At 43.9% G+C, this 26697-nt stretch overlaps 1 protein-coding gene across 5 annotated transcripts in view; it reads right to left on the bottom strand.

The window, feature by feature from the left end:
- LOC140204091 (diacylglycerol kinase eta-like) overlaps positions 1–26697 on the bottom strand; it is a 179767-nt gene that overhangs the window by 5719 nt on the left and 147351 nt on the right. For 4 of the 5 annotated variants that reach the window (XM_072270415.1, XM_072270416.1, XM_072270417.1 and 1 more), the window contains exons 20-27: positions 24153–24260; positions 22147–22260; positions 18392–18526; positions 11951–12117; positions 9893–10004; positions 7132–7221; positions 6645–6764; positions 2297–2399 (exon numbers count right to left, since the gene is read on the bottom strand). In XM_072270415.1, coding sequence (XP_072126516.1) covers positions 2297–2399; positions 6645–6764; positions 7132–7221; positions 9893–10004; positions 11951–12117; positions 18392–18526; positions 22147–22260; positions 24153–24260 — 949 coding nt within the window. Of the gene's footprint in view, positions 1–2296; positions 2400–6644; positions 6765–7115; positions 7222–9892; positions 10005–11950; positions 12118–18391; positions 18527–22146; positions 22261–24152; positions 24261–26697 lie in introns of those variants that run through there. The other variant, XM_072270419.1, reaches the window with a different exon arrangement.

Below are 26697 nucleotides of genomic sequence, written 5' to 3'. Positions count from 1 at the left end.
TGAGATAATATCCATCCCTGTCCACAGCTGTTGAGATAATATCCATCACTGTCCACAGCTGTTGAGATAACATCCATCTCTGTCCACAGCTTTTGAGATAATATCCATCACTGTCCACAGCTGTTGAGATAACGTCCATCACTGCCCACAGCTGTTGAGATAATGTCCATCACTGTCCATAGCTGCTGAGCAAGTGTCCATTGTAGTGAGGCCGGAACAATGCAGCACCTGCTGACTCTGACAAGTGCCCGACCAGCATCCAAGTGCCTTATTGATGGGATCTCCATTTCTACAAGCGGGGGGTGAGTGCTGGCCCAGCCCTTGCCATCTGTTCATTCGATCTGTTCCCGATGTTGGGGAAGTCCGGAACGAGTGGTCACAGTTTAAGGATAAAGGGGAAGCCTTTTAGGACTGAGATGAGGAAAAACTTCTTCACACACAGAGTGGTGAATCTGTGGAATTCTCTGCTACAGGAAACAGTTGAGGCCAGTTCATTGGCTATATTTAAGAGGGAGATAGATATGGCCCTTGTGGCTAAAGGGATCAGGGGATATGGAGAGAAGGCAGGTATAGGGTTCTGAGTTGGATGGTCAGCCATGATCATACTGAATGGCGGTGCAGCTCGAAGGGCTGAATGGCCTACTCCTGCACCTATTTTCTATGTTTCTATCCACAATAAACTGGCACATGCAGAAAGGCTGATTTATACTTGTGCGTACTAGCTTATGCCGCAGCCTACGCAAGTGGGCCACGCCATTGTGAGCATTTATACCTGTGCATTGGTGTGTCTGTGTCACTCTGCAATTCACGGCCAAAACACTAGTTGGCGGTGGGGTTTCTATGCCACTGTGGTGAATTTCTTCGTGTAGAAACTCAACACAAAGAAACTCAAACTTCAAACAATGGCAACTGAAACTGAAGGAGGGTGAATTTTCTATATGTACAGTGTAGTATCACTTAACAGAATCGAGAATTTTGAACCAAGATCGATTTGTCGAGAAAAATCGGCACGTCACGCATGCGCACACACCTGCCCGCGTGAGGCTTCATGGTCATGGTAGTCTTTCTCGGGGTAAACAAGTTTAAAGTGAGTATCTTTTTTCGTAAAAGCGAAAATCCTCTTTCGGTTCACGAAAACAGGTGCTAATGTAGGTCTTTCGTAAAAGCGAAATGTGTCCTCCATAATTTCGGAGGTCTGTAAAGCTTTATGGAAAGCATTGCAGCCAGAGTTCCTTCCCTGCCCTTCAGTCGCCCAATGGGAATCTATTGCAGCGTAGGAGGAAATGCGACGCTGCCAAGCGGACCAATCACAGTTGTTTCAGTCTGTATTGCCACGACGCGTAGTTACATTTTGGGAGAGGTGCACGTTAGGCTACGGTGTAGGGTTTGCATAGTGTACAGCATAGGGTTCACGGCTACGCAGTACCCACGGCGTACATTTGACGCACAAGTATAAATCAACCTTAACGAGTAGGATTCTCCCCTTTCTGCTCCATGTTTCTTTACTTGAGCACAGAATTTCTCTACAGTTATCTGGCTTTTTCCTCTGTTTTCTTCTTCTTCTGTGTTTCATAACAACATTCAAGGGAACATTGAGTCTATACTGGCTCCCAGAAAAATCCCTTTAATCCAGGGGTTCCCAACCAGGAATCCATGGACCCCTTGCTTAATACTATTGGCCCATGGCATAAAAAATGTTGGGAACTCTGCTTTAATCTCATCACCAGCACATCCCTGCCCTGCACTTATTCCATTGTGACCTATTCTCACTCAAGTACCTCTCTGATTGTCCCGCCACACACCCACATGAAGTGCCATTTGCAGTTGTCTATCAATCCATCTGCATGTGCTTGGTAGGGAAGAAGGAGAGGGGGAATGCAGGGTATCTGCTGCACCTTCCAATCCAGGAACATTTCTTTTCATTTCCTTGTTATCTTTCCCAACAAGAGAGTTGCCAAAGGGAAGAGATAACACATTTACTGTTCCACTTCCACATTCATCTACAAGGTGTGGACCAACAATCTTCACTTGGTAGATACTGTAGCAACTCCACGTTGTTCAGATCAATGTTTGAGGTGGTTGGGCCGAACTAGACTGAAATATCAATTCTCCTCAAATTCTTGGCCAACTTGGGTAAAAGATTGGGGCAAGATTTGCCTGGCTTCTCCAAGAATTTCAAAGGTTACCAGGACCAATGAGCAAAGAGAGAAGCTGAAAAGACCTGAGTAAGAGGTGGGAGTTGCTCCAAATTACTTCAGCAGGGTTTATAATATGGGGTGAAAGTGCATTGACTCACCCAACAGGGAATTATTTGACTTTTGCTTCTGGAGTTTCTCTTTCTTTGATATATTCTTGATCTTGTTCTTCATGCTGCTCTTGTTCTTCCCCTTGGAAGTTTCCTAAGGAGACAAAGACAATTAATCACAATTACTGAGAGAACCACAGTTCTGTGTTTTGTGAAAACTTCTGTTGGTCCTCATGCTCATTTCCTGTGATCCACCAGCCTTTTGTCCAGCCCACTAGTCTGCCCACTATCAATCCATGGCAGGACAGCTTCCAGACACCGGCTGCACTAGCTCATATTCTGTCATCTTGCAGGCATTCCATACAAAATGCCGAGAAATGAGACCACGAGGTGTCTGAGTTAAGAGCAACTGAAGCCAATTAGTGCAATGACTTACCTCAGAATACGCACAGGAGGATTGACTATAAGGCCCTGCTGCATTGGTACAGGGGACCTCATGCAGTCCTCTTGTCTGTTTAATTCAGTCCTGTCCTGTTTGTATCTCATATTCTTTTGTTGAATAAACCCTGAATGAGACAGGTTTCTTTTTGTCTAGGGGAATCATAATTTGGTTCAGTAATTTGACTCCTGATGTGGTGAATTCCATTTTGTTTGAGAGAAAATGGTCCTTTTGAGGAATGGTTCAGCAGCCTGGCTAAATTTATTAAGAGACATTTCTGGTTGGTCAGCAATGTTCTTAATGTTCTTGTCCAGTGAAAAGATGGTGGAAGGTGATCTCCAGGCAACTGAATCTTTCTCCATCTCCCAGTTTCTGGGGTCCCAACACCAGAATCAGCAGTGGTTGTAAATGCAGAGTTAAATGTTGTACTTGGGGCTGGTATGTGTACAAAAGACTAAAGGACTAGATCCAGGATTTTTCATTCTGTGGAATATTACCCATCACAGGTTGTTTCCTAGCTTGTCTCTACTACACAGAGAAATAAGCATACAATGGGATTGTTTACAATGGGACATGTTCAGTCCTGCACAGGCAGCTGCCTCTTAGTCTCTACCCGGTTAATAAGGGTTACCTGCTGCTTGTTCCAGAGATATCACCTGCAGCTTATTTAACCCTGGTCCTCATCCACAGTCCTTGTTCACTCATCAAACCTGCCAGCCCTAACCAGTTGCTCCTAGCCTGGTTGCTTGTGGTGTTTAGTACCTGCCCTCTCATGTTTTGTGGCTCCTCGTGGCTTACAATTTTGCAATCTATTATTAAAGTTACCATTCATCACTGAATCTCGCCCCACTGCTCTGATTTTGGGTCAAGCCTCCTCTACATTTCCTGACAGGATGAGTGAATCAGTGACTGACCCAGCAGAGTTTGCTCACCTGAAAGAAGTTGTCTGCTGACACGATACCAGCAGCAGCAGGAAACTATTGACCATTTGCCCACCCTCGCAACCAGTTCTCCATCTCATAACAACAACCCAGCACCAGTCATCCTCCTCCCTTGGAGCTCCAGATTACGGTACCTGAACTCTGCGATGGTTCTCCAGCCTGATGTTGCAACTTCCTGTACCAGTGCATTTTACACTGGGCATTCCAGCCATCTCTGTGCTCTGCAGACTGAACCAACATTGCCTGCATCATTTCTCTCTTGACTGGCCAAGGTCTGACCTGGGCTGCTGCTAACTGGCACAATAAAACCACCATTTGTAATAATTATGAGGAATTCACCGCAGAGATGCCCCAGGTTTTTGACCACCTGGAATTGGGTCAGATACTTCGGCTCTATCAAGGCTCATGCTCAGCGCTGGATGATACCGTGGAATTTAGGAACCCTTGTGGCAGAAAGTGGCTGGGGTACAGATGTGCTGCTGGTCTATTACCACCACTGCCTTTCGGAGCGTTTGAAAGATGAGCTGTTCACTTGGGACATTCCCACTGATCTCAAAAGCCTCACCACTCTGCCCTTCACATGGCAAGTGACTTATGCAATGTCCCTCCAGATCAGCAGCCAGAACCCCAGTTCCATTCCTTTGCTGCAGAACCTCATCAGCAATGTCTCCTGAACCCATACAGTTACAGAGAGCTCGCTTAACCCCCCCCAGGACTGTGAGCATCAGTGGAGGAACAACTTGTGTGCTTGCTTCAGTGCAGTCGATCACCTACACATCAAATGCCCACTGCATCCAGGAAATTGCTCCACCAAGTAGAGACAAGAGGCCTTCTCTCTGGTGAGCTTCTCCTGGACCCTTATTTCAGCACCATAGCCTGACTCATTCTCCCCGTCCTCCTCCACACCCTGAAGTTTCTCACACACGGGAGGCTCTGGTGGATTCCAGCACAGCAAGCAACATTCTGGACCGGACACTGTGTGTGGAGCTTGGACTCCCTACTGAGCCCATCTCTCATCCCTTCTGCACCACAGCCATTGACAGATGTTCCTTGGGGTTTGGGATGGTCAGCGCATAACACAGCCTGTGCACGTGAATGTTGGAGAGCATTGCTGGTCTATCCAATTCACCCTTATTGACTAACCAACACTCCTCTCATCTTCGGTTGTCCCAGCTCTCCACTCATGAACCACACTTCACCTGGTCATCAGATTCACTGCTGAAATGGGGACCACCTGTTGTAACCTCAGTTCACCTGACCCCATAAATCCGTGGAGACAGCAGAAACCCTCGAGCTACTCAAATTCCCATGGGAATACCACAACTTAGCTATCGCCATCAGTAAAAGAGAAGCCAACATACTACGACTGCCTGATCCACCTCCTCCCAGGCATCACCCTTCCCCAAGGTTCACACACAAAAGTTGCTGGTGAACGCAGCAGGCCAGGCAGCATCTATAGGAAGAGGTACAGTTGATGTTTCGGCTGGGACCCTTCGTCAGGACTAACTGAAAGAAGAGATAGTAAGAGATTTGAAAGTGGGAGGGGGAGGGGGAGATCCGAAATGATAGGAGAAGACAGGAGGGAGAGGGATGGAGCCAAGAGCTGGACTGGTGATAGGCAAAAGGGATATGAGAGGATCATGGGACGGGAGGCCCAGGGAGAAAGAAAGGCAGAAGGGGGAAGCCCAGAGGATGGGCAAGGACTATAGTGAGAGGGTCAGAGCGAGAAAAAGGAGAGAGAGAAAAATATGTAATAAATAAATGAATAATGGATGGGGTACGAAGGGGAGGTGGGGCATTAATGGAAGTTAGAGAAGTCAACATTCATGCCATCAGGTTGGAGGCTACCCAGACGGAATATAAGGTGTTGTTCCTCCAACCTGAGTGTGGCTTCATCTTGACAATAGAGGAGGCCGTGGATAGACATATGAGAATGGGAATGGGACATGGAATTAAAATGTGTGGCCACTGGGTGATACTGCTTTCTCTTATCTGATCCCTCTCTCTCCTGCTGAGATCCAAGCCATGAATGATTAAATCACCAAAGCATTACAGCACAGTTTCATTTTACCATCCCAGCCCCCAGCTGGTGCAAGATTCTTCTTTGTCAAGAAGAAAGGTGGGGGTCTCCATCCCTGCATCAACAACTGTGGACTCAACCAGACCTTCACCAAACTGGATCTATGGAGTGGATACAGCCTAATATGCATCCACCAGGGGAATGTGTGGAAGGCAGCATCATAACACCAGCTCACTACTAGGAATACTTGGTGATGCCCTTTAGACTTTACAATGGTCCAGCCATTTTCCAAGCCTATATTCACAAGATCCCCTGAGACATTGGATACAGGTACAGCATGTGCTAGTCTATCTCAATGACATCCTCATCTTCTGCAAGAATGCCCAAGACCACGTCCGTCACATCAATTCAGTCCTTCAGCAACTCCTTGAAAACCAACTGTACAGCATTACAAAAATGCCAGTTTCACACCCCAGTCATTACCTTTCACCCCAAGGCATAACAATGGATCCAGAGAAAGTGCACCATGTTGTTGAATGGACCCAACTGCACTCCCTTAAATAGCTACAGTGTAATGGTGTTTAGTATCTGTTCTCTGTTGTTTTGTGGCTTGTTATTTTGCAGTCTATCATTAAATCTACCATTCACTGCTGAACTGTCTCTGCTTCTCCACTTTTGGGTCAAGCCTCTTTTACATTCCTGTCAGACATGTTACTGGAGAGCCAGAAAGCAGGTTCTTAATGTTATTACTATGTGCTAAAGCTGATCAGAAACCAACAAAGACTGTCTGAATGGATAACATGACGTAAACAGATAGATTATGAAAGGTCCATACCCTAAATGAAGACACTAGAAACTAGCTACTGTCTAAAAACACAGACAGCAGTAAATTGTAAACTGACAATAATTACCATTGAAATCCCTCAGCTCACATTGCCTTTTGTGGAAGATTGCTTAGCTTGCATCCTCGGTAGATCTGAGCAGAAAATACAAACTCACCTCCTCATCAGTGGCCTGAGTGGCTTGGCAAAGCCAGTGGAGCTCTGATAGTTTCTGGAGTTCACTCTCAACCGTGTTCAGTGCAGCCAGCAATTCTTCCTCAGAGCGAGTTCCCAGCTCCTTGACAAATGCACAACATTGAACTAATTAGTTTCTGGTATAGAAAATGTCTTCGAAAATTTTATTACAATGACCTTGAATTACCACAACAGGGCATGCAATAACACCTAAACAAGTCATCCCGCAAAGTGGAGGAAAGTAAAAAAAAAGGTTACAAGGTAGTAAGAGAAAAGGAGGAAAGAATGAACACACTTTTCATGTGAATAACTTTGGAAGCATGACATTGTAATATAATCTGGGAGGTGCAGGAGTAGGTTTGCACAAAACAAGCTTTAATAACAAGATGTTAAATAAATGCCCTGCATTGGAATCAGTGACGTCTCTATGAGAGGAGGAATAGGTTAATCTCACCTGTCCAATTACATACCAGTAATTTCCCATCAAGGAGTGACTTGGTCTCTGTGCGAAGGGCCTTAACATTATTGAAGACGTCCACGACCACACTCCTGCTGATAGCCTAAAAGAAACACAAGGGTACATGGGTCAATGGACCAGCTACCCCTAGTAAAGATGGATCTTATTTAATACTTCATCATTGTTAAACATTCTGGAAATGGCCTTCAACATCTGTCTCTAGGTGCCGCGATTTGAAGTTTGGTTTTGAAAATATAGGAATGGAATCCGTGCCTTTGAGAACCGGGGAACCAATGGGGAGATCTATGAAAATCAATAGATGAGCTGAAGAGGTAATAATGCCCCTACTAATGAGTCCACAAAATATAAGACTGTCACTCATGGCCCCAATGGCAATCTGGCGAAGTTACTTCTCTTAGGAAATTGTAAGAATGTGGGATGTGGCACCACTCACAGTGGGTGAGGTGGATGCTGCATGTACACTCAGTGGGAAATTAGGAGAATAAACTACCTGAAATGGGATATTGTTGGTAAGGATCGTTAAGTCTGGAGTAAAAACTCTGGTTGGGTGGAGTCTGCTGTTGGCCTGCTCCAGATGCTCCAGGCTTCATGTCTGAGGACTCACTTTTGTTTTAAATGACATTAGCTTACTTTTACTGTTTGCACAATTTTTGATCTATCTGCACATTGGGTCTTTGCAGGTCTTTTTTTATGGGTTCTACCATGCCTACCACATCTATGCCTGCCCTGGTAATATATGACAAGTCTGTGCTCAATGTGTTCAACTTTTTCTTTGTTTCTTGTTCAATTACTACAAGCAGTTAAAACATTATCCTCCTTGCCCGGGCTGTACTTCATCTCCTTTTGTACCCAGCAATCCCAGACAGCATCCACTGAGTTGGTCAACACCGCTTCACAATGGACCCAGGCACCGATATAATCTTGGAAGATGGACAGACAGTCATGTTGGGGGGATCTATTAATATTTTGCTTCCTAGACTGGTACCCAGTCACCTTGGTCAGGCCCAGGAGCATTCTGATGAGGAGGTTCTCTCTGGATGACCCAAACACACCCCCGTCCTCACACCACCCCCCCCCAACACTCTTAACTGAACAACTGACTTATCAAACAATCCCAGAGCAGACTCAACATACATCATATGCAGAATAAAGTTCTGTCAAGATATTCTTGATGAAAGGTCAGTATCTGCTGCATCAGACTTAAGCTTTCCCAGTCTTCAGGGAACTGAATGTGCTGTAGCTACATTTGGCATCTAATCGCCTGTGATCTGTCTCAGAGGCCTTCGTCAGAACATCTTTCGAGAGGGTGAACCCTCGCAAGGCATCAAGCCCTGATGGTCTACCTGGTAGGGCACTGAAAACCTGTGTCAGCCAACTGACAATAGTGTTAAGGACATCTTCAACCTCTCACTGCTATAGTCAGAGGTTTCCACCTGCTTCAAAAGGGCAACAATCACACCAGTGCCCAATAAGAGCAGGGTGAGCTGCCTGCATAACTATCGCCCAGTGGCGATCACATCTATTGTGATGAATTGCTTCGAGAAGTCGATCATGACTAGAATCAACTCTTCCCTAAGCAAGGATGTGGACTTGCTGCAATTTGCCTATCGCCACAGGAGGTCTACAGCAGATGCAATCTCACTGGCTCTCCACTTGTCCAGCCACCTGAACAATAGCAATGCATACATCAGGCTGCTGTTTGTTGATTACAGCTCAGTGTTCAACACCATCATACCTCAGTACGAATCGACAAGCTCCAAAACCTTGGCCTCTGTATCTTCCTATGCAACTGGATCCTTCACTTCCTCATTGGTAGACAACAGTTACTGCTGATCAGAAATAACATCTCCTCCTCGCTGACAATCAACATTGGCACACCTCAAGAACGTGTGCCTACCCCACTGCTCTACTCTGTCTACACCCACACCCGCGTGGGTGGCTCGGCACAGCTCAAGCGGCATCTGCAAATTTGCTGATATCTGAACGATTGTTGGCAGAGCTTCATACGGTGACAAGGAGGTGTACAGGAGTGACATAGATCAGCTGGTTGAGTGGTGTCACAACAACCTTGCACTCAACATCAATAAGATCAAGGAATTGATTGTGGACTTTAGGAAAGGGAAATCAAGGGAACACACATCAGCAGTTTCAAATTCCTGGGTGTCAACGGAGTTGTGCAGCACAGAAATGGGCCCTTCAATCCAGCACATCCATGTTGACCATTGTGTCCATCTGTATGATTCCTCATTGTCGACTGTACCTCGTCTATTTAAATGTGTATAAATGCCCCGTACACTCAGTAGTTGTATCTAACTGCACCACATCCTCTGGGATTGGTTAACACGAGAGCATAAAAGGACCTTTGCTGAGTAGTTACCTCATACAAGAACTGGCCTGGGCTGTTTGATGAGCAAAGTAGAACTAGTTTATTTGAATATTATCCAAGGTTTACACATTGGAGTGGAGGGGTATTGGGGAGTTTCGATCAAGGCATTTGAATTCGAGGAGCACCATTCCATATCAGATAAATTCTATACCTGGGGAAGTTTGATAGAGCAATAGTTTACCCTGTTCCCAACCTATGTAGTGTTAGAGAAACAGTACACTGCCCACAAGATCTTAGGGACTTTTTTTTAAGAGGGACAAGGGTAGTAGTAAATAAACTTGACTTACCTCGACACACATCAAAGTTGCTGCTGCGTCCACCAGCAACTTTGATGTGTGTTGCTTGAATTTCCTGTTGTTTGACTTACCTCAGTTGTGTTTTGCTTTGGTAAGGCTTCATTCAGCAGCTGGGAGCAGGCATTGACGACATGGGCCAGCTCCTGCTCAAACAGCTCTTGTTTCTCTGCTGCCTGGTGGACTCTGTAAAGTACAAAAATTCCAGTCATATCAAATTAGCGTGTACAGTATAATAGTGAAAGACTTAAAGCTATTTCCTGCCTATGGGTCGGAGGATACATTGGTTGCAACATCAATGGTTTAGAGCCAACTCCCTTGAAATGTCCTTTTCAGACATGTTAGTGGCTTTCTATTCCTGATCATCTCACCAGAATTAATTACTATTGATACATTGAATCTTTGCCACCTTGTTTGTTATTTTATATCTAACTTAGCTTGTGTTGCACAAACATACTGTATGTTATTCTAGTGCCCCCAATCCCACCCACCACCACCCCCCTTCCCATTCACAAAGGTGCTGGTGTACCTGATCCTTTGTCTGAGAGCAAAATAAACAGGATTCATAGTTGGCCATCTGGCCTTTTGAGCCTCTGCCACCATTCATCAAAATTAGGACATAGTTGGACAACCATGTGCAGTCTGGTCACTGAACTATAGGAGGGATATGTTTACTCTGGAGTGGATGCAGAGGAGATTCATGAGGGTGTTGCCTGTGATAGAGCACTTCAGTTAAATGGAAAGGCTGAGTTTTGTAGTGTTAGAGCAGACAAGATACAGTGGATAGTTTGAAATTTTTCCTTATAGCACAAGTGCATAAACTAGAAGGCTTGGTTTTATGGTGGGGGTAAGTCTTCTACAATGGAACTGAAGAATTATTTTTTTACCCAGAGGGTAATTACCATCTAGGATTCACTGCCATAGGTAGAGACAGGGACTCCCACAAGATTTGAAAATTGTCCCGATGACAATTTAGATAATGTGTCACTCAGTGTTGGGAAGTAAAGGCTGATGAGTGATTTTGTGAGATGGAGCTCCTCAGCGGTCAGACACTGGTCCATTCATTCAATCTGTGTATCAAGGACTTAGCTTCAAACCTAAGGGACATGATTAAGGAAATTTGCAAATGCTACACAAAATTAGACCACAGGAAAATAGTTTGTTTTTAATACATTAAAATGGCAAATGGAATTCCTTCTGAAGAAGCGTAATTTAATTTACCTGCAGAGAACAAACAAGGTAGGTATATCAACATTAACAATGAAGTTACTATTGAAGAACAGATCAACTCGAGAATGTGTGTTTGCTGAACCTGGAAAGACAGTTGGGTAAGCTGCATCCGAAGACAGATGAGATACTGACCTCTCTGACCAAGACCGGGAAATGAAGGAACAAAGAATTCGTTCCAGATTGTTCATGATTAAAGTATTAGTTTAGGAAAGTTTCAGTTACATTCAATAGAGTCCACTGAGTTAGGAAGATGGCCAGAAGATGAGATATCCAGTAAAGAGGAAAATAATTGAATCAAGCTGAATAACGTTATAGAAATCCTAGCAGAAGAGGAGAAACAGCATTCCTTAACAGTTATCAATAATTTATGGTCACTGCCTTAAAATAAAGTTTGGAAGAATTACAAGGGAGTTGAGGAAACATGTTTATGCTTAAAGAATGACAGGATGCCGATGCTTATTCACTGGAAGATCACTGCAGTTAAAGATCCTCATCATGTTTGCCTGATCATAAAAATCTCATCAATGTCACTCATGGGCCTCAATCTTTGACTACAGAAATGAGTTTAGGTGACTAACATTAATGAAAATAGGCTGATGATGAATTTATTGAAGCTCCTAAAGAACAATCTGCATGCCTTTGGGATGTGAAAGGAAATGGAAGCACCTTTGGAAACACATATGGCCACAGGGAGAACATGGAAACTCTGCACAGACAACGTGGAAGGTCATCGTCAAATCCAGGTCACTGGGGCCATGATATTGTGGCTCAATTCGCTGTACCGCTCACCATCTCTCTTTATTGAATCTCGTCAATGATGATGGATGACTGATGAACAATTGAATGAATGCAATGAATGTTAGCAGGCTCCTGGCACACACTGTTCTGACTTTGGGCCATACCTGTTGATCAAGGTCTCTACTGTCTGAGAAAACTGCTGCACGTCTACCATCTCCTCTTCTGTGAGAAACTCCATAGACTGCTGGGAACTTAGACGATGTCGAGCTGACTGCTTGATAGAGTCTCCTTTGCACTTGACCTCCCAGGACTTTAAGGTGCTTTCAAAAGCCTGATATGGAGGAGAAGAATATGTGAAGCATCCAACCACACTTCAGGGTTTGCCATACATGTCCCAATAACTATAGCATGCAAAATACTTTCTATTAGACTCTTGAATCAGATGACCCACCTCTCCTTCCCCACCACAATTTCTCTTTTAACGTTTTTCCAATTACTCTTCAAAAACAACTCCAGTTCCTTTTACACCACATTCTACTCCCATCTTCAATGGTACTGAGAGGATTGTCCTATTAAGAGAAGCTAAACAATTTGGGCCTGTATTTCTTTGATTTCAGAAAAATGAAGGTGACATTATTCATATAAGACCCTAAAGTTCCTTGACATGGTAAATGTGATACTTCCACTAACTGAATAGTAACAAACTAGGGATATAGCTACAAAATAAGGGCTGGTCTTTTAAAACTAGGTGGATAGAAATCTTTTCTGTAAGCCCACAATAAAGCAGGAGGGGCCAGATCATTTGATATAAGTATAAGACAACGATAGACGGCAGGACACTTGGTCACAGAGGCTCCTCCTGGGCCAACATAAGATGCCAATGTGTGTCTCAAATGTTTTCCTTGTGATCACAAAACCCTGTTGGACATTGGTAATATAAGACACTGCAAGTCTGGTTCACTGGCTTGTTGGGAAGACCGACCGTGGGGAAGCTGCGTGGTCTCAGTTGTTCTGCGGACCAGGCCCTCATGTCACAGCATTGCCTGCTACAGCCACCCAGTGAAGGAGACACCGGAGGCGGTGTAGGAGAGAACAGGGGGGCAGCGGACATATTGGAATTCATGCTGGTTTGGGGCTGGCCTCACCTATCAGGGCTGCTCTCCGGTGTTCACTCTCTGGAAGACAAGCTGCAGCTGACCCAGCGAGAGACAAGCTGATTTGCCTTCGTTTGCTGACCCTGTGTGAAGTGAGGAACTGCTGCGTGCTTGTTCTTGCAGAAACTTAGCTCCAGGACAATGTCCCATACACCATCGGTCTTTAGACCATACCACACAGGGACATGTGCTAATATAATTTTTTTGTGACTGTATGCTGTCGTAACTAACCGTGTGCTCTGTGTGACTACATGTACTGTACTTTGCATCCTGGCCCCGGAGGATCACTGTTTCATTTAGTTGTATAAATGGTGATTAAACTTGAAGTTTAACAATTGACTGCTGTGGGAAACTGCACAGAAGAGGAATTGAGGTCAGCATATATCAGCCTTAATAATACTGAGTGGCGGGGCATGTCTGAGGTACCCGAAGGCCTACTCTTGCTCCTATTTTCTTACAAATGCCCACATCAATGCTTTAATGATGGAGAGCCCTTCCTGCTCTTCTAGCCCATTCTACCATTCAGTCAAATCACACCTGATGTACAACTCAGTCCATTCACCCATCATTGATCCAACAAGTTCAAGTCCAAGTCGATTGTCATTCAAGCATTCACATGTATAGAGCTAAACAAAACAATGTCCCCCTGAGACCAAGGTGCAGAACACATTACATTCTTCATATACAGTGCATAAAATAATATTAACACAATAATATTAACAGATAATTAGAATAAGTTCTGTAGATGTACATGTTGACATAAAGTGCATCTACAAATATACACAGTTAAATATACAACAGCATAGTGTGACTGGCACTGTCTTAAGTAGTGTGTACTGAATGATAGAAGGGTATTCAGAGATCTCACAGCCTGGGGGAAGAATATGGTTTCCAGCCTGACAGTCTTTGTTCTTACACTGCAGTGCCTCCTGCCTGATGGTAGCGGGTCAAGGAGACTGGGGGATAAATGGAAGGGGTCCTTGACGATCGTGAGGGCTCTGTAAATGCAGTGTTTCTGGTGTATGTCCTGGAAGGTGGGAGGGAGATCCTGAAGATTCTCTCAGCAGTCTTCGCAATCTGTTGCAGGGTCCTGTGATCAGATACCTACAATTCCCACACCAGATGGAGATACAGCTAGTCAGAGCACTCTCGGTGATGCTCTGGTAGAATGCAGTTAGAATGGGGGTGAGAAACGTTGCTCACCTCAATCTCCTCAGGAAGTGGAGGTGCTGATGTGCTTTCTTGACTAAAGAGGTGGTGTTGAGGGATGAGATGAGCTCATCTGTGATGTGCACTCCATGAGCCCTGCTGTTCCTGACTCTCTGCACAGAGGGTGACATGCAGTGGGGAGTAGCAGCCTGCATCTTCCTGGTCCACAATTATCTCTTTAATCTTGTCCACACTGAGACTCAAGTTGTGCTCTCTCCAGTGCCTGTCACTCTACCTCCTCTCTGTATGCTGACTCATTGTTGTTGCGAATGAAGCCAACAACCATTGTGTCATCAGCGATCTTAATGATTGGTTCGAGCTGGATCGAGCAGTACAGTTGTGTGTCAGCAGTGTGAACAGCAGCAGGCTGAGCAAGCATCCCTGGAGGGTGCCGGTGCTCGGCATCATGGAGTCGGAGATGCTGCTGTCATAGGAGGGAGGAGAAGATGGCGGCGCGACGCAGCACGCGTTGCCTCTCCGGTGAAATTATATTGTATTGTTAAATAGGGGCTGTGCACAATTCTGATTTGAAGGAGACAGCCGTGAGAGCACGGAGGAACATCTGGAGTAACTTCTGAAATGCCCAGTTCGCTGCCACTGCTACTGTGCGATTGAGAATCTCCGAAGGGAAGGCTCCTCAGCTTTGCCTGCTGCTGGCAGCCGGGGCTGGGGTCGAAGCATTCGGCAGAGGTGGTGCTCGGTGCTTGGTGTCGGAGGGCTGGCGGGAGCTCAAAGTTTTTGGACGGCTCAGAGTTGGACTATGGTCGGGTATGGCAGGGCGAGTATTCTTCCTTCTCCCGTCTGCATGAGATATGGGACTTTCGAGACACTTTGAACTTTTTACCGTGCTAATGGCCTGTTCTTCATCAAGTTACAGTATTGCTTGCACTGTTGTAACTATATGTTATAATTATGTGGTTTTTGTCAGATTTTCAGTCTTGGTCTGTCCTGTTTTTCTGTGATATCACACCAGAGGAATATTGTAACATTTCTTAATGCATGCATTACTAAATGACAATAAAAGAGGACTGCATGCCCTCATAATCTAATCTAAAAAAATGTGAACTGCCTGAGGTCTCTCCATCGAGATCCAGTTACAGAGGGAGGTGTTGAGACCCAACAAGGAAGTTTACCCATGAGGTTCTGAGGATTGATCACAATGAACACAGAACTGAGGTCAATAAACAGCATTGTGATGTAAGAGACACCATTGTGCAGGAGGGACAGGACTGAGTTGAGGGCAGAGGCTGTTGCATCATCGATGGACCAATTCAGGTGCTATGCTAACCGGGAGGGTCCAGTGTAATGGGAAGGCAGCATTCAATGCCGTTCATGACCAGATGCACTTCATTATTATAGAGGTCAGTGCCAATGGACGGTTGTCATTGAGACAGTTTATGTCGGCGATTTGGGCACTAGGATGATGATGGCAGCCTGGAATCCTGCAGGAACAGTGGATTATTTCAGAGAGACATTAAACATATGAGTGAGAACATCTGCTAGCTATGCACAGTCTCTCAGCGCCCGACCGAGTATGCTGTCAGGCCCCACAGCTTTGTCTTCCACCAAATTAGACACGTCCAACCAAAGTTATCTCTCTCAATAACATTGCATGTGGTTTATCAACTCCCCAGAGAACACATGGAAGGGAGAAAGGAGATAGCCATTTGGCCCTTTGAGGTTGTTCTATCATTTTTTGAATGTTATATCTGATCTCCTACCCCAACATCATTTACCTTGTCCTCATTCATTTACTATCAAGGGATCCATTGATGGCTGTGTCTGATGTCTTAACTGACTAGCATATTATATTCCTTTCTGTAGAAAAACATCCTTTATATTATTTTTTTTAAGTTACCATCAGCACTCACAGTAAAACTACCAAAGATTGATTTTAAAGTTTCCAGGAATTGAAATCTTTCTTGGAGACATTCTTATTGGCCATAAAATGAACTTCCTTTGAATGTTCACTCATCTCAGTTATGAAACATATTGTATATAGATTGTGAAAATGGATATAATGTCACTCAAGTTAATGAATAATGACGCTGGGACTTGAGCTGAACTATTGGCCACCTCTTTGAATGTTTACTCTTCTCAGTTATGAAACATATTGTATATGGAGTGTGAATGTGAATATGACATTGCTCAGGGACTAATTGGTTAATGACGCTGGGTCTTGAGCTGAACTATTGGCCACCTCTTTGCCCCACAGATGCTGCTGAGCACACTGAGAACCCACAACAGTTTATTTTTTGCTGCAGGCATTGAAAGCTCAGCTTCCTGGTGATGTATGTGAGTCGGTACATTCTCATGAGAAGACATTGGCCAGTCAATAGTGAGTGTACAAGAGTGAAAAGATCAGACAGTAACTGAACGGTTTTCCAAAATCGCCACCTTTATAAGGCACAGTATCTTGAATGTAAAATCTCTCAGTTTCCCAAAATGCCCTGTGAACTAAGTTTCCCCATTCTGTCCTGCTTAGAGGCATTACATAAAAACACAAGGTAACGTAAAGGCAATGTGCTGAATGTCATTAATGCTACTTTTAAATTTATATCTATAAAAACCTACCTTAATGCCAGTATTTTGAATCTGTTCAGGACATTTGAAAGAGAGAATATTAACTGCAGCTGTGAAGATCCCTGATCTCTGTGATCTCTGTCTCAGAGGGCGATGTTAGGCTGTCTTTAAAGAGGATGAACCCTCGCAGGGTGGAAGGCCCCGATGGAGCACCTGGTAAAGCTCTGAAAACTTCGGCCAACCAACTGACGGGAGTATTCAAGAACATTTTCAACCTCTGACTGCTATGGGCAGAAGTTCCCACTTGCTTCAAAAAGGCACAAGTTATACCAGTGTCCAAGAAGAATAATGTGAGCTGCCTTAATGACTATTGCCCAGTAGCACTCACATCGACAGTGATGAAATACTTTGAGAGGTTGGTCATAACTAGACTGAAGTCCCTGCCTCAGCAAGGACTTGGACCCATTGCAATTTGCCTATCGCCTCAATAGATCAACGACAGACACAATCTCAATGGCTCTTCACACAGCCTTCGACCACCTGGACAATACAGGATGCTGTTCATCGACTATAGCTCAGCATCTAACGTCATCATTCCCACAATTCTGGTTGAGAAGGTGCAGAACTTGGGCCTCTGTACCTCCCTCTACAATTGGATCCTCGACTTCCTAACCGGAAGACCATAATCTGTGCAGAATGGTAACAATATTTCCTCCGCATTGACGATCAACACAGGTGCACCTCAGGGGTGTGTGCTTAGCCATGACTGTGTGGCTAGGCATAGCTCAAGTACCATCTATAAATTTGCTGATGATACAACCATTGTTGACAGGATCTCAGGTGGACTTGAGAGGGCATACAGGAGAAAGATATACTAACTAGTGGAGTGGTGTCACAGTAACAACCTTGCACTTAATGTCAGTAAGACGAAAGACCTGATTGTGGACATCAGGAAGGGTAAGATGATGTAACACATACCAATCCTCATAGACGGATCAGAAGTGGAGAGAGTGATCAATTTCAAGTTCTTGGGTGTCAAGATCTCTGAGGATCTAACATGGTTCCAACATATTAATGTAGTTGCAAGACAGCAACTATACTTAATTAGGAGTTTGGAGAGATTTGGCATGCAAACAAAAACTCTCAAAAAATTCTGTAGATGTACCGTGGAGAGCATTCTGACAGGCTGCATCACTGTCTGGTATGGGGGAGGAGGGGCTACTGCACAGGACCGAAAGAAGCTGCAGAGGGTTGTAAATTTAGTCAGCTCCATCTTGGGTACTAGCCTACAAGGTACCCAGGACATCTTTATGGAGCTGTGTCTCAGAAAGGCAGGGCATGTCCTTTTCTCGTTGTCACCATCAGGTAGAAGTACAGAAGCCTGAAGGCACACACTCAGTGATTCAGGAACAGCTTCTTCTTCTCTGCCATCCGATTCCTAAATGGACATTGAACCTAGGAACACTACCTCACTTTTTTAATATATATTACTTCTGTTTTTACACAATTTTTAATATATTTGATATACATATACTGTAATTGAATGATTGTTTGATTCCTTCTGTATTATGTATTGCATTGAACTGCTGCTGTGAAGTTAACAAAGTTCATAACGCATGCTGGTGATAATAAACCTGATTCCAGAAACTATTTATGGAGCCTGTCTGGGCATTACCTGCCTAGGATAAAGCAGGAGCAGAGATACTGGTGTATACTTACCCTGTCCCGGGTCAGCATTTGAGCCCTGTTCTTATGCTGTATCTTGATTATTCCAGGGGGCTGGATCCAGGCTTCTCCATCCACTTGAACGGGAACACCTTCGTCTCCACTGATGGTGATCTTCACCATGCGACACTACAGGAAATATAGCAGAACGTGATGAGCAAGCCTCCGACAACTATGCTGCAGCTACTCACCACAATACCCTCAGAATTGTGGGGTAAATACGGAAAACCTTTGTGCTTTTCCAGTAGCAGACTGCTGAGTTAATCTCAGGAAACGTCAGGGGAAACATCATTTACTGACAATGGTCCATACACTCAACATCGACAGGACAAAGGTCTCTGACCAAGCTGGCTGCAATGCATCACATTTCCCTCTGACAGAGCTTGGGAAGCATGAACCACTTAGCATAATCCGAACCCTGCCTCTTAGTAAAGGCCAATGTCACCACTACTTCCAATACAGCAACTCTTTTATTATTAATAAATAATTTGACGATCAAGACCTCAGACCTGTTTCCTTTGTGCTTCCGACACCTGGACTAGCCATGATAGGCATCCCAAGGCACTGGAAAATATCACTAATATGTCTCCACAAAATCCTACAGATTTATTGGAATAACAAGCGAGGCAATGACAGTGCCCTTTCATGGACTAACATGCCCTTCACTGGTTACACTCTCAGCCTCATTGGAGAGGCCACACAGTTTGCACACCCAGCAGTCTCCCAAACTGGACACTGCCTTAACTTTATTGTGGGAATTGATTAGCAGGTAGATGGTGAAAATATTTCTGAGGATGTGCTTCAAGCCTCCTTGAAGAAGTACAACATCCTCACAGACCCTTGGGAATCTCTAGTCCGTGACCAATCAATGCAGAGGAGCCTTTGGGACGATGCTGAGAACACCAAGTCCATCAACTGTGAGCACATATCAGCCCCGTGTAGCCAACAGGAGAGCAGACCACCTCATATACGACCCATATAGCTGCCCCTCAACACCACAGAGCCCTTCGTACTGGAACAGGAACAGGTCATCTGAAAAGAAAATCAATCCTGAAAGCCATGTTCACTTCCTATCCAGGCACCGGGTGTACTAATCCCCTCAGAGAACATTCTGTACAATTCTTAGCCTTTTGGTTTGATTAATAGGACTGGATGTTACAATCCCCAAAGTTTCTGCACTGCACCTGACTTGAGTGGAAGTAGTTCATAAGGATGACCACTAGATGATGTTACTACCGTTACGACACATCTTCAGTTGTGTACCTCGACATCGCTGGGTGTTTCGGCCTTTTATCACAAGACACCCTCAGCCGAGGCAGGCCCACCACAGGCTGATCAGACCTGGGTGTGTGTCACGTGGTTAGTCTCTAGATGGTCACTTGGCAGCCCAGACAGCACCCCTTCTTCTCAGCCACAGCCAGTGACTGCTCATTTCGGCAGTATCAGCAAGTGCTTTGACTGCCTTCCTGTGGGCCTGCCCTCTGACCCCTACTTCCGTCAGCAGCCTTACGGTGGAACTGGCTACAAAGCCCCTGCATCCCTCCTCAACTGGGCGCACTTTTACATTCCAGCCTCGTTCCTCTGCTTTGACTGCAAGGTTGGCATATCGCAGTCTTTTCCGTTCGTAAACCTAATATGATTATAAACTAGATATAAGTCTTTCTGATGAGTTATAACGTTCTGAGTATAGGAATTTCTAAATGCATCTCATGACTGAGTCTACAGCCCCTACTTCTGGGCTCTCAGCCTGAGGAAAGGAGCCTGTCACCATGCTGAGAGAATCCCGCTTAGAATCCTGTCTCTTACTGTTAGCCCCCATCTTACTCATCCGAACTCCAACAAGTACAGACCAAACCTCCTCAAATAATCCTTGCAGTAAAATCCTGCACCCAGGACAGTTTGGCCAGAAATTTGTCCCTTACTTATGGAGCCGTCTTGCACTCTCAGAATTCGATTTGGAATGAAATTCAGAATGATGCCACCAGGTGGCGTGATCGCTACTCTCCACCACGAATGGAATTCTACTTCATTGTGTCGGTGTTGAGAATACTCAAATAGACAGGATCATCAGGAGTAGGGTGTGATGAGGTGGAGTGGAAAAAGAGAAGAATCTACAAAAGCTGAGCAAAATTCTTCAACATTCTTCTGTCCCAAAAAGCCCAATGTTCTCAAAAAAATTGGTCTTCTAAGCTCCACAGTCCTATCAAGTGATTGTGACCGTACTCCCAGCTACAATGCTTATCCAAATATTTTCCTAATTTCAGACTGCTTTCCTCACCTTGTCACCTGCCTCTTCCACCCTCCCATCCCATTCATAATGTTTCCCTGGGATACTGTCAGCCCTACCTGGGCTATCTGGAGAATGACTTACATAGAATAATATTTCTGTCCATTATATTTCTTCTGCTGGCCAGGTCTTACTCTTCACACTCCCAGTCTCAGCAGTGCCCAGGTAACCCAGCAGACTCTCCTTGCAACTATACAGAGACACATCACAAAGCAAAGAATAGCACTGGAACAGGCTCTTCAGCCCATCAAATCTGCACGACCATGAGACCTGTCTAAAGTAATCTCGTCTGCCTGTATATGGTCAGATTTCCTCCACTCCTTGCCTACTCATGTGTTTGTCTAAATGCCCTGTAAATGTTGTTAGTATCTGCTTCTCTCATCTCCCCCGGCAGCACATTGCACACACCTACCACTGTTGATACAAAAGAAGCTTGCCCTGCAGATCTTCTTTAAACTTTCCTTCTTTCACCTAAAACCAATGTAGTCTAATATTGGATATTTCCACCGATGGAAAAATACTCTATCTACGCTATCTATGCCTCCCATGGAGTTATACATTTCTATTAGGTTGCCAAAGCTCCAGAGAAAATGATCTGAGTTTGTTGAATCTTTCTTAGCCAATACTGGCAACATCCTGGTGAACATCTTCGATACAGTCTCCAAGGCCACCATATCCCTCCTATTGTGTGGCAACCAGGACTGCAAACAACACTCCGCAAATGAGGATTAACAGAAGTTTTATACAGCTCCAACATGATTTCCCAACTTTTCTATGCAGTGTTCTGACAGATGAAGGTTAGCATGTTGTACATCTCCACCACTTGTATTGGAATTTTCAAGGAGCTAAAGACTTTGCACCCAAAGATCCCTCTGTAACTCTACACCCCGAAGTCCCCTGTCCTTTCCTGTATACTTTCCTACTGCATTTGATGTTGATATAGGCATCATCTCACACTTGTCCAGATCTCCACTCATATTTCTAACTGATTGATATCCTGCTTTATCATTTAACGATCTTCCTCCCCATCCATAACTCCAGCAAATTTTGCATCACCATGTCATCTGCAAACTTACTACACTTTGAAGGGTTGTCTCAGAACCTATGACCTCTATAATTGTAAGGAACAGTGTGAGAGATGAATGGAAAACACAAGTGTTTTTGATTTGGAAATATGTCACAATGGATCACACTACCGAATAAATTTGTGGCAGTGTCTTCACCATAGGATCTCAATGGTCGAAGGAACTACACTGCCATCTTCTTAACAGCGTTAAGTGCTGCTCTGACAGTATCCACGTTCCTCAAATGAACAAAAATTTGTACTCCCCTTAACCCTATACACTCTTTCAAAGTTGAGTTGTCTGCTTATGTTCACTTATGTATGCTTGCTGGTGATAATTTCAGATCTCTTAATCTGGCCTGTATTACCCAGTTACACCCCCTGCTCTCCCAGACTTACCTGTGCTATCCGATGATACTGCAAGTTAATCACTCTGGATACAGCCATCTGGATACTTCCAAACACAGCCACTACCTCCAGCTTCTTGTCATCAAAAGATGGCGCTCCATAACTCTGGAATAACATTTAACAGAAACTTGTATGTCTGCCAGGAATTCATTAATTTATGCCTATGCCATTCACACATCAACATTGTGGGGAGTTGGTATGGTGGCACAGAGACACAACTAGTAGAGCTGCAGCCTCAGAACTCCTAGGGTCTAGATTTTATCCTGATGTCTAGTGATATTGGTGTGGAGTTTGCATGCTCTCCCTGCAACTATTCCCCCAGGGTTCTCTGTTTTTCTCCAGCATCTTAATATATGCAGGTTGTTAGCTATTTGACCATTAAAAACATTGCTAGTGTGTTGGTGAGTGGTAGAATTTGGGAGAAATTAATGGGAATGTGAGGAGAATACAGAATGGAATCAAGGTAGGATTAGTGTAAATGGATGTTTGATGTTTGGCATGGACTTAGTAAGCTGAAGAGCCAGTTTCTGAGTTATTTGACTCAATAACACTGATGTGAATGTGACACACATGTAATTATGTTCTTCCGTCACCCTCTTTTCCAAATCCGTAGCTGACTCCTGCAGCGTGGTCCCTCACGTTATCAGAGCTCTTGTGTTCTCACAATTCTTTCCTTTCACTACAGAAGCTGCCATCCTTTCTGCCACTACTTACTCTCCTTGCATCTCACTAGGGTTTATCCTTTATGAACTAGTCTAGATATTGAGGTATCAGGCCACTCTGTAACCTTTTGTAACAGGTGAGCAGATTTGAGCTTCACTGGCAACCTCTTCCAGAATCTTTGCAGCCCTTGTATGGACATATGGAACAGGACAGCGGGCTGTGGATTTGTCTTTGTATCCCGAACATTCTGAGATTGAATTTAGTCCAACCTCAAATTACTTCGGCTGCATTCTTTCTATAAGAACTTTCAGTATGTGGAATAACTTGCATGATAGAGATAATGCTGGCTCCATAAAGTCATCCATTCTATGTCGGAGATTAAAAGAGCAGGGAGTAGCTGACTTCAAACTAGTATTCATGCATGTTTGTGATACATATATTAGGTGAGGTTCAACAGAACTGGATTTGGTGATAAGGAGAGGATAGACAAATTTGGACAGTTCTCTCCAGAGTGTTCAAGGCTGAAAGGGAAATTTGATAAAAGTTTATGACTATGAAATCCATGAATACGATAGATAGCCAGATATATTTTCCAAGGAGAAAGTATCAAATACTAGACAGCACAAGTTTTAGTTGAGGGGGTGTGGTGGTGAGGTTAAAGGAGATTTTTTAGGTCCATTAAGCCATGCTGACAAGGTAGAAACAGATATAATATTGACACAAGAAGCATTTAGAAAGATACATGATCAGGCAGGAAACAAAGGAATATCTGGAATGAAGGAATGTTTCTATGGAAGGGGAGTCTAGGACCAAAGAGCACAGCCTCAGAATAGAGGGATGTCCTTGTAGAACGGAGATGATGAGGCATTTCTTTAGCCAGTGGGTGGTGAATTCTTGAACTTGTTGCCACATGCAGATGTGGAGCCTAGGTCATTGGGTGTATTTAAGGTAGCGTGAAATGTTACAGGAAGAAGGCAGGAGAATGACGTTGGGAAGGAAATTGAGCAGCCATGATGACATAGAGGAGCAGACTTGATGGGCTGAGTGGCCTAATTCTACTTCTCTGTCCTATGGTCTGATTTGGAGCACTTGAAGTAGATGGGATTGATTTACTTGGCATCATGTTGGTACAGACATTGTGGGTAGAAGGTCTGGTACCGGTGCTGTATTACCCTGTATGTTACTAACATTCTTGGGATGTGAACACAAGTATCAGTGTGTATTAAAACCTGTGAGGTGTGCACTTACGTTTGCACATACCATTCATAAATTGGCATGCATGGTTGTATCTGGATGCTTCACTTTAATGGACCACACAGTGTACAGTTACTCACATCATTCTCTTTCGTTCCTCCCCAGAAGTTGATTCCACCAGCGTAGCTTGGGATATTGAGCACTGCCAAGCCCTGGAGGCTAGGGAGCGAGATAGACACTCCATCACACTGCAAAACAGAAAGAGACACACCTCAGTGGGAATGCCACGCACATGTCAAAAGGAGCAGCACCTATAAACGGTGGGAGAGCTAATAGTCAAGAGCCCAAGAAACAGAGCAGACATTACTGGGAATTTTGCTTGCTGGTGGTGTGTCACAGGAATTCCTGCTGAGGTTAAAGTCATAGAGTCTCGGTGTCATAGAGAGATACAGATGAAAACAATACTTCTGACCGATCAACTGCATGCTGACTGCAACCATTTATTTATACTCACTCCACAGTAACAGTGCATTAATTTGTTTCCCTATGTTTGTCCCATGCTCTCATTAATTTCTACCATCTACTTACAAACTCAGAACAACAGACAGCAGCCAATTACCTACCATCCTTTATGACTTGGGGATGTGCACCCGGGGAAACTGACATGGTCACAGAGAGAACATGTCAACTGCACACAGACAGCTCCTGATGTTAGGATCAAACCTGCGTCTCTGGTGCGGCACCACAACTTTATATAATTGACATAAATGACTTGGGTACCAAAATTTGCTAAGGACACAAAGGTAGAGAGATAAGTTTGAAGAGGGTATGAGGGGTTCATACTGGACGTACTCAGGTTAAGCGAGTGGGCCGAGATATAGGGTATACTGTGTAAAAATGTGAACTTCATCACTGTTTATAGGAAAAGTAAGAAACATATTAGCTACATGGAAAGAGACTATAGAGCTTTGAAATTCAAAGTAGATGTGAATGCCCTGGTGAACAAAGTTCACAAATGCAAGTATGGCTAATCACTTAGAAGGGCTAAAAGAATTTTATCATTAATCGCAAGGAGAAGATAAAACTAGGCAGGGTTTGCTTCAGTTATATAGGGCACTGGTTAGACCACTTCAGAGAAGCATGTACTGTACATGAATTATCTCCTTATTTAAGGAAGGATGTTGAAGTGTTGGAGTAGTTCAGCTATCAACTGGAATAAGTGCATTGTCTAATAAACAAATGTTGGACAAGTTTGTTTGTAAACCCTAGAGTTTAGAAGGGTGTAAGGGGACTTAACTGAAACATACACGATTATAATACTTGAGATCCTGAGCAATTGGATGCAGAGAGGATGTCTCCACTTGTGGGAAAATCTAGAACTAAGGGTTTCTAATTAAAAACAAATAGTCACCCATTTAAGACATGGACATGAGGGTGCTGTGTCTTTGGAGCTCTGTTCGCCAAAGGGCAGTGGAAGATGTCTTTGATTATGTTTAGGCTAGAAGTAAATATGTAAATTATAAACAAGAATGTCATAGGTTACTAACAGTACACAGGGATGCAAAGATGAAGTCAAAACCAGGTCAGCCATTATGGAGACATAAGAGTCTGCAGGTGTTGGAATCCGGTGCAACACTCAAAAGCTGGAACTTGGATCTGCTGAGTTCTTCCAGCTCTTTCTGTATCGCTCCAGATTAGCCATTTTATTGAAGTGGAAGGATTCTAATCCACCTACTGCCTTTTACTGGCTTTCCTCCATTATGTCCTGTTTAAGCTTAGAGAAAATAAGAAGTTGGACATTTGATACACCCTTTAAATTTGAGCAAATTGTGCGACCTTTAATTCAATATTTTCATTTGGTTTGATTTATTACTCTTCCAATTATTATTTTTGTCGAAGTTTTAGATTTGATCAGAAAGTCTTTCCTTTTTTTTATGGTCGTATCCTCAGAATGGACTACCCAGACCCTTTTTTCCCCTTTTTTCATATAGTGTAGTGGGGTTGATTTTTTCTTCTCATTTAAAAAATTTAAAGGTTTTTTTTTCTCTCTCTATGAACTGATAAGAGGAGAATTAGCTGTCTTCTTTTTTATTATATACCACATATTGGCTTAATACTATGTAGGATTTTGATAATGTCTATTTCACTTTCTGTTTATATTGTTATTGATATACATATTTGAGATAATTCTCCTCTTATTTGTATATATACTCTTTTTAAATCAATTAAAAGATTAATAAAGAAAGAAAGAAAGATTAGCCATCATTTTGTGAGAGCAGGGTTGAGAGAATAAGTGGAGAATTCCTATTATTAATTCATACATCCATGTATAGCATCCATAACGGATCATCCACTGATGTCTTGTACTCCTCAGTTCCGCATTTCCTTTTACACCAATGTGCTGCTGCTCTGCACCATGTTTCATAGCTATATCATCATTTTAAGAGCAGTGGAGATGTGGATTGTTTACTCCAAAATGGCTGTGGATGCTGGGACCAGCTCCACCCCTCATTTGGTCAGAGTTCCAAGGGCACTGTCATTGGCTAGCACAACTCAAATGCCATCTATATATTTGCCAGTGACACAACTATTGGCAGACTTTCAGATGTTGACGAGGAAGCCTACAGGAGTGAGATAGATCAGCTGGTTGAGTGGTGTCACAACAACAATCTGCCACTTAAATTC

This window comes from Mobula birostris, chromosome 10 (assembly GCF_030028105.1).
Source record: "Mobula birostris isolate sMobBir1 chromosome 10, sMobBir1.hap1, whole genome shotgun sequence".
NCBI classification, from domain to species: Eukaryota; Metazoa; Chordata; class Chondrichthyes; order Myliobatiformes; family Myliobatidae; genus Mobula; species Mobula birostris.
This window is presented reverse-complemented; position numbering and strand designations above follow the sequence as displayed.